Here is a 9,258-nt window from a genome sequence, read left to right on the forward strand (position 1 = left end):
TGCTGCAGCTGCATGCAGCACAGGCATTTATCAGCCAAATTATCGGCCCCATCAGGCCGATATCCGATACAGCCAGTTTTCTGTATATTGGTATCAATCCAATATCAAACCGATGTATCAGTGTACCTATTTAAAAAAGTTTTTAAAGGAATATTTTCATGCAGAAAGGTAACAAGGGCCATGCTGCTTTCAGGGCTTTTAATATCCACTAACCCATAGCATTACAGAGGAAGTCTTCCTAGGTAGAGGCTTCAACTTCAACACATCATTTTTTTTTTTAATGAAAAATTCTTAGCATTCTAAGCATTTGCCTTATAACCTCAAAAATGAAGCAACTATGAAATTGCTCTAATTTCTGAGTCTGGTTTCGGAATCTCTGCTGCAACAAAGAGCTTTTTAAGCTTTTAAGAGAGTTGAAATGTGAATAATTTTGTCAGTGGCGAAGTCATTAGAAGAATCGGATCAAATTCACTTTGCAACTCAAGAGATCCATAAGCAGCAGCAATGACATTTACTAGTGATTTATGAGGAGAAATAATAAAAAAAAACCCAGAAGCATGTAGACAGACCTAACCCATTCACAGTAATCAGGAAGCTGGTGGGAAGGGTAGAGTGGGGAATGCTCAAACTCATTTCTTTCAAATTAGGGAAGGATAGAACAGCAAAGACCATGGTAACTTGGAGTGCATGGTTTTGGACAAGGAACCAGAGGTAAAAGATACTGTCTCTTTTCCAACACCTAGAAGAGGGATTCACTGTTTTTTAAAGAAACCTGCTAACTGGCTATACTGAAAAATTAAACTCTTGGGTAGGGAAAGAAATAGCACCCTCCCCTTTTGCAGCAGTTGGTATAGTTTTGGCTTCCCACTAGTGCAAAGTCTTGTACAGTGAACATCTTTTCCTATTATATGGTCTTTTAGCTGTTATTTGTTCAGTAACAGTTCTCAGCTTCATGAGAAACCAAGGGTCGGGGAGAGAAGTTCTTTTTTCAAGGCTATAAAAATGCACTTAATCATTCTCCAAAATACTGGCTGCATCTAGATGAGACCAGCGTGTCAGTAAGAGTGTGCAGTAGCTCATTACTACTGCACATTAGCATTGCATGGCAGGAAGTGTGATGTGATGCTGCTGTACAGTAGTAACAAGCTACTGCACAGTCAGTGTCACCAAAAAGCTGTTTAGTGACACTACTGCTCAGGAACTCTGGTTATTTAGTACTTGTATAAACAAATAACTTTGCAGTCATTTAGTACTAGTTTATACAAGTATTAAATGACCATGCAGTAAAGACTGCGCAGTCAGCGTCTCATGTAGACACAGCCACTGGGTTCCTGTGCAGGGAAGTACCATAAGAAAGAACAATAAAAGCAAAGACTAGAGAGGGGGGTTAAGAATATTATGAGAAATATTGACTCCTTTTTGTCTTATTTTCCTCTTAATCTAAAAAGGAAAATAAACTATCAGATTTTGATAAATAAAATTCCCAAGCATACTGCTAAGAATGGCTCTTTCCAAAGAAAATTTTATCATTGTGATAAAAAGGAGCCTCTTCACTGTAGAAATAGAACAAGATCAAGAGGAAATTAGACTTGTCCCTAAAAGAAAGTGATTTTCTACAATAAACAACACAAAACTATTTTTGTTTCCCTATTTGTACTTCTTCAATATCTGTTTTGAGTAGAAAGCCTGTTTTCTTGAAGAAGCTTAAATAGGGAAAACCTTCCAAAAGAAGATCCATGAATGCCTAAGTTATGAAATTATAGAAATAACAAAGTAAGATAATTAATCTGTGGTACAAGATCCTAAAGTCAGAATGCTAGTAGCTACAAGTTAAAATAGTTAGTCAAGGTTATTTTTCCCCAAAGAGATTGGATAGAAAAAGTTTAAAGCCTAACGTGGTAAATGTTGCTTTTTCTTTTTATTTGTGGTCACTGTGCCTGTACACTCAACAAAGCTAAGAGCAAAGAACCAAGAAAACTTTAACTTGCATATCTTTTGGGATGAAGTACCAGCCAAAAAAGGACAGTGAAGACAATGAACCCAATGAAGACTGAACTTCTGTATATTGCAAGTGGAAACCCTCAAATTTTGCTAATGTATTTTAGATCTTAGTTCTGGCTCTAAAATATTAACCAATTTTGGAGTAAAAATTCTAAAAGAGCATGTATTGAAAATTAGTATTTTGCTGGTTCATTTACATTTAATGAACAATATGTTAGCTCAGGGTCCTAATTTTATTGTTGCAGCTTTAAGTGTGCTTTAAAGAAGAAAAGACCTGCTTAGTTATTGCTTCCACCTTGAAGAGACTACTTTATAGCTTAATGACATTTAGATTTTTTTTAGGTATTCAGCTTAACTGAATATCTTAACTTTCCCTTCCCCTTTCCCAATTCTTTCACTTTCCAGCCACATATATCTCCTTGTAGGACCCTAAACTCAGCTTACCTGTCTTTAAATCTCTGCACATATTTGGAGATAATTGTGTCACACTATGCATGTTTTAGATGCATTTAGAGCCATTCTATATACATTTAACTAGTTTGGTTTTTTCCCATAAGTCAGTCTGTCCAGTCTTTTGATATTTTCCATTTCACTAGACTAGTTTAATTTGTCAGTCTCTTTCCAGTAGCAGGGTATGCTGAACAGAATTCTGTACTAATGTATTGTGATACCAAAGTCTTGTAAAAGGAGGACTGTGAAATTACATCCGCCCAGTATCCAGTCCAAAACTATACTGTTAATTTTTGTTGCTATTTTGTATAATAAATTCATCTATGTTTTGCATAGCCTGTTTCAGCAATAGATCTCTCTTCTGCTATTACGTTTCTCCCTTTTGTTAATCTATTTCAAGTTACTGAAAATTTTACTCTAATATATTTACTTGTATTTCTCAGTGTTGCAGAGTCTCCCCAATAAGTATCTTTCGTGTGTTTCATTAACAGTGAGTTTGTTTGTTCCATATTATTAATAAAGATGCTGAAGAGGTCAGATCTTAACACTGATCCCTTCGCAGTAACCTCATCTTTGTATGTATTTTGGCTTTTAATTTTACCATCAAAATACTTTAGTTGATTCTCAGTATACATATACTTGCCTAGCCAAGTCAATTTCAATTAATTTTGGGAGTAAGATTTCCTAAAAGCTTGTGTTAGATGTTTTCTAAGCTTCAACTGCTTTCTGCCTACTCATTTAGGACTCAATTATGAAGTTTCTACAAGGTAGTATGGAGCTGTTCTGCCCCAGGGGCAGCCCATGTTGTAATTGAGACTCATTTCTCATTTTATGCTCTCTTACTTTGTGTGCATGGGAGGACCCTTTCCAATTATTCCTGAATTAGTCTTCAGGCTTGCCAGATATATGCGTCTGTGTTTTAATGTTTTTCAATTTGTGAGTTTGAATTTCTACAAAATATTCTAAAAATGCTACTGGTTGGACATAATGCTCACAAATATTTTATACTGTGATTCTTATTATCCTGAAATAAGAATAGGCTATATGAAATGACCTAGTTGAAGTGTTCAAGAACTGGGTCTTCTCAAAAGTGGTTGTTATTAATCAAATATTGTGTTACAATATTACAGTCCTTCATACCTTCATTCCACTGTTCTACCTCATTCAATTCTGTTTGGCTTACAAAACATAAAAATAATTTGATAATGTCAAAGATAGTTTCATTATTTCAATTGATGCATACATTCTCTTAGATGTGTCCATTATTGCAATCTGATGCACACTCTCCTTAGCAAAATCAGCATGTCAGCATATTGTGCATCTCCACGAACTCTGTGGCAACAGTAAGCAATAGTGGCCTATTCAAATATCTTCAGTTTTCCCTTTTTTTTTTTTCTTCTTTTTCAGGAAAATTTCATGGAAGTTATTAGAAACCAGGAGTTTCTATTATTGCCAGCCACTGAAATTGCAAAGCTCTTAGCAAGTGATGATATGAATATTCCTAATGAAGAAACTATACTGAATGCACTCCTTACATGGGTTCGACATGATTTGGAACAGAGAAGGAAGGATCTTAGTAAGCTGTTGGCTTACATTAGGCTGCCTTTGCTTGCTCCACAGGTAAATTATTACAAATACAAAATACTTTCCTCCCCTAGATTATATCCTTTTTAAATAGACAAGCTCCTACAGTCTATGCTGAAGCTTTCATAGAATTATATAGCGATTTGACTCCTTAGAAAAATAAATACATAGTCACGTTGCAGAATATTCCTGCATTATAAGGTCAGTGACTGTTCCTGGATGAACTGCAGGATTTTACAACATGAAGATGAGATCAGTCAGGATCATATAAGAATAAGGCAAAAACTTAAGTAAACAGGAACATTTTGTTTCAATTTCAAACATCTGAGAAAAATGTTTTGCACATCTTATTGGTATGGTATTGGTAAGTACATGGTTTCAGGAATATATGTGCCTCTTAAACATCATATTTATGGGAATTATACAGTTTATTTTTTTAATGAACTTCTGTCCATCGTCAAAACTCACCTAGAGATCCGGGAAGTATAGAATTAGAAAGTTATCTTGAACTGTTTTCTCCATTTATTCTCCCTTGTGGACTCTGTATGCCCCTTTATATAGAATCATAGAACTATATGGCTGGAAGAGAGTATTAAATGTCAGCTAATCCAATTTCTTGCATAACTGTAGGATGTGCTATTCCTAAACATCCCAGACAAATGCTTTTCCAGCCTTTTCTTGAAAACCTCTAGTGAAGAAGATTCCAGAATTTACTTGGGCAGCTTATTCTATTGTTCTACTGCCATTTATAGTTCTTTCAGTTAGGTAGGATTTTGTCTCTGTTTGTATTCCAGTGGATGAGAACACCAGGTGCTCTGAACTCCTTGGTATAATTGCTGTTATCAATAAGCTGTAGTACATTATAGTCTTGTGTTAGTGTTCTGCCGTGGTGTTGTACAGATAACCCATGCTTGATCTCCTTACCCTGTTGTTTATATAATAGCACTTTATATACGGTGAAAGGGCTTTAAAAACTGAAAACTTTCAACAGCCTTGTGAGGTAATGAAAGGCTCGTCCACATTCTAGGGTGAAAAAACTAAGGATGTGGACAAAAGTGACAATTTTTGCCTGAACTGACCACAGAAAGCAGTTTATAGCTGCAACCAAACAAAAGTCCATGGCTGTAGATAGCTTCAAAAATGGCCGATTGGGTGAAAATATGACCTCTCATTGCATGGGGTATCAGATGAAAATGTTTCAAAATGTGCCATCCTCTGTAACTTGTGTCTGTGGAGCTCCCAGCCTGTCAGTGTTTTCAGAATAGGAGGGAGGAAAGGGAGCAGAGGGAGTTCAGGTTGGGGGGTTTTATTCTACCCCCCCCAAGGGTGGGGTGGGTGTTTTGGAGCCTGCCCAAGGTGGGGAGGGCTCCAGTTCACCCACCCCACTCTTCAGAGCTCCCTCCACTGCCTTTCCCCACTGTCATTCTGAAAGCAGCCAGCACTGACAGAGTGGCCATTGCTATGAGCCCACAGCTAGATTCCCCACCCCCCAGGAACCAACAGTGAACTTCTGTTTTGTCTGGGGTAATGGTGCAACTCAGAACGCTTTGCAGAAAAGGTTCTGAATTACATCTGAGAGCTGCACTTCTGTCTGTACCCCAAGGTGTCATGAGATCATAATGAAAGCTTCATTGGGTCTCTTTTTGCCTTTCACCCTGCACCCTCTTCTTGGTAGGAGAGATTGGATAGAAAGTATTTCCTGTGGGTACTTATATTTGATTACTCCATACGCAATGGCAATATTCTCAGTGGCATCCCTGACTCTGTCATTTACTTTGTTTGGGAACATATTGAAGTCTGAGCCCATTGACCTGCAGGAAGTTGTTACTTTTGTTGTTCAGTATTTAACTGCTTATTTATTCTTTTTGTTTCTTTCCATCTTCTCTAATTGAAACCATTCATGAAAATAGACACTACAGAAATTAATAAATAAATACATAATTATGTGAAATTAGTCTGAATGGGGAATTAGTTAGGAGACTTTCAGGTTAAAATAGCAAAACAATACCAGATTGCAATCGCTGTTCTATCTCCCACCTTTTTTCACATTTATACTTGCATTCCATGATTCTGTCACTTTCTATTTCTTTACTTTTAGAAAAACTCTTTAAAATGAAAGTATTTTAAAACAAAATAGAATTTCATCCTTCAAAAGGATTTAACATTATGTACAATGCAGTCAAGACATTTTGTTGAAACTCCAATAATACTATTACATCCGACCACCAGTAATTACAGTATGGTGTTTCATTACTTGATCACACATCATTAGGCAATATGACACTTTTCAGCAGACACAATACGATATAATGAAAATATTTCTAATTTTATGCTAGAAGAATGGAAGCTATTTGGAAGAAAGGAAAGCAGAAAATTGGAGAGGTCACTAAAATCAATAACATTGTAAGTAGAGATTTTGAGGACTATTAGATTCATATATACTTAAAGAAATCATGGAGCAGTATTATAGGATTTAGAGGCAGAGGCAGAAAAACTGTAATAGGAGCTTGGTTTCATCAGTTGCATTTATAATAATTTCTTTAAAGCTAGCATTCTCTGTTCTGGTATATCTGCTTATTGACAAAATCAACATCCCAGGCATCATTGTGATGTTGCAGAGAGAGGCTTGTGATATGGTTGATTATGTATATTAAATGTTTGCTAAGTGCCAGTGGCTATTATGCGGTCTTTGAAATTGTACCAAAATGTTGATTAACTGCATTTATAGTTGAGAGAAATTCAGCTTCCTTTTCCTCGGAAGCACTTAGTACTTTAGACAGTTTTCTTTTCTGATATTCTTTTTTAACAGCTTTATAAGATTATTTCAAGTTATAGCAACCTCATAACCTTCCTCTGCATCCATTTTTCAGATGTGATTATAATGTTAATGTATCATTTATAACTGTTCCATTATAAATGCCTTTGAAATTTGGTGCAAGGATCTACAGAAATAACAAAACCCTTGGAAACTTTGGATTCATGTAATAAGTCAATTCTTAAGTTGTTGTAATGGGGAGCATTTATTTACAGAGATTTACAATGCAGCAGGCTCATTCACAAAAACACACAATTTTCTGCTTACAGATAGCTTTAGAAGTTATTTACTTTTTAGTTAGGATAGAATTATTCTCATAGATCTAAGCCTCATGCTATGATAAATCCCTCCTTCAGAGCTCTTTACTGGGGTGAGCAGATAAGTTGCATTTCCAAATTACAAATATAGTTTTACAAGAAATATTGATCTATGTTGATTTAGAATTTCTCTCCCACATCCACCCATCAAAGGTAAAGCATTGCTTGTTGAGGATTATCTTGGTATTGCTTCTCACTAGTACTGGAATACAAGAAAGCATATTTTAATGTGTACTCCTGAAATCTTTTTCTGGAAGGATGCAGTATTTGACAGTGTTGTAGATATGATCAACTTGAATTCACATAATAATATGTTCAGTTAATTAAAAGATTTTTGCAGAAATATACGTGGAATTATATCTAGTTATTTTAAGTTCAGGAACAGCGTGCCGAACAGGACCCAAGTGCCAAATGAAAGGCAGTATTGAAACACTGACGCTAATATACATAAACAAATGGAAGGCATTCTGACATTTATAACACTAGAACTTTAGGTATACCCATTTTTTAATAATGAAATGGTAGTTTAAGGTTATCAAAGTAGCAAGCACAGCTTTGTCCAAAAAAAAAAAAAAGCTCAGGGAGCTGTCTTGCAAGTGATGGTGATAAAAATCAAAGCAAGTTTTGTTCCTTCTTACAGATAAATTAGACATTGGCTTTCAATTTGATTTTTTTTTTTTTTAAACAACACATTTACTGCTCATGAATATTGTGTAAAAGCCAAGTATTAAACTTTCACTATGGAATGCTACAGTAGTCTTAGCAGAAGGCTGAGCAGAGTGGCACCTGTTAGGGGCTAACACAGGGGTGGGCAAAGTACAGTTCTCTTCCTTTCCATACCCCACAACTGATATTACTGCCCTATGGTTACAGGAATCTATTCACTTTATCAGAAGAGAAATCTATACATTTTAGCATATGAGTTGCAGGACTAAAACGTATTTTGAAGTTTCCAGTCTATGGCTGCAATGATTTTAATACCACTAGATTAGATGTATTGCTGGAGCGATGATGATTGTTGAGCCACATATGCAGTTTCATGATAAACATGAAAGCAGTTTTCAACTATTTGAAAGGCTGCCATAAAGCAAAGAGAGAACAACTTTTCGCCCTTGCCATGGAGTGCAGAACACAAAGTAGTGTGTTTAAACTTCAGCAAATTAGATTGAGATTAAATCTCAGAAGAAACTTCTTTATTGTTGTGACACTAGAAAAATGGAACAAACTGGGCACATCTACATGTGCATTAATGCACCATAACCCACTATTACAGGTACTAACTTAATGTGCCATAAGCATTGGCATACATTTTTTACATGATGCTAATGCACAGTAGATTAATATTGCTGTGCATTAGCACAGCTTTCACGGTGACACGCTAATACACAGTAGAATTAGTTTACTGTGCTTTTAGCATGTTGTATAGGTACACCCTCTGTTTAGGGCAGGGATTAGTAACTTATAGCACGTGGGCCAAATCTGGCACATGAGGCGGTCTGGTCTGGTGCACTGATCTGATCTGACACAGGGTGCAGAGGCTTATGACCCAAAGTGATGGCTGGGTCCCAAGCTCTGGCCTCTGCCAGGGAAAGGCTGCCAACCCCTGATGTAGAGAAATTGTGGAATCTCTGTCATTGGAAGTTTTTAAGAAGAGGTTTGGATAGGCATTTGTCTGGAATAACACATCCCACATTTGTTCAGGGGATTAGAGTAAGTGAACCTTGACAGTCTTCTAGTCCTGTGGTTCTGTTGCTCTAATGTGAAAGAGAAATTTGAAATCAAGAGATATTTTCCTCTGGATATATTGTCAGTGATGATGGGGGAAGGTGTTTGTCTTCCTTTGGAATAATGAGTAGGGATCATTCATTAAGATAAGAAGAACTCAAAACTCCTTTTTTTCAGTGTTTCAAAGCAAGGCTGCCAACTGGCTGGAGGGCCGCACCCAGAGGGTGGTAGTGGATGAGTCCTTCTCAACTTGGAAGGACGTGGGCAGTGGGGTTCCGCAGGGCTCGGTCCTTGGGCCCGCACTGTTCAACATCTTCATCAGTGATTTGGACGAGGGGGTGAAAAGCACCCTGTTCAAATTTGCTG

The 9,258-nt window shown here is 36.7% G+C and overlaps 1 protein-coding gene across 5 annotated transcripts in view; it reads left to right on the top strand.

The window, feature by feature from the left end:
• Positions 1 to 9,258, top strand: part of KLHL5 (kelch like family member 5) — a 205,921-nt gene that overhangs the window by 145,087 nt on the left and 51,576 nt on the right. For all 5 annotated transcript variants that reach the window (XM_019526388.1, XM_019526389.1, XM_019526387.1 and 2 more), the window contains one exon: positions 3,859 to 4,071. In XM_019526388.1, coding sequence (XP_019381933.1) covers positions 3,859 to 4,071 — 213 coding nt within the window. The remainder of the gene's footprint in view (positions 1 to 3,858; positions 4,072 to 9,258) is intronic.

This window comes from Gavialis gangeticus, unplaced genomic scaffold (genome assembly GCF_001723915.1).
Source record: "Gavialis gangeticus isolate Ggan-Ray unplaced genomic scaffold, GavGan_comp1, whole genome shotgun sequence".
Classification (NCBI taxonomy): Eukaryota; Metazoa; Chordata; order Crocodylia; family Gavialidae; genus Gavialis; species Gavialis gangeticus.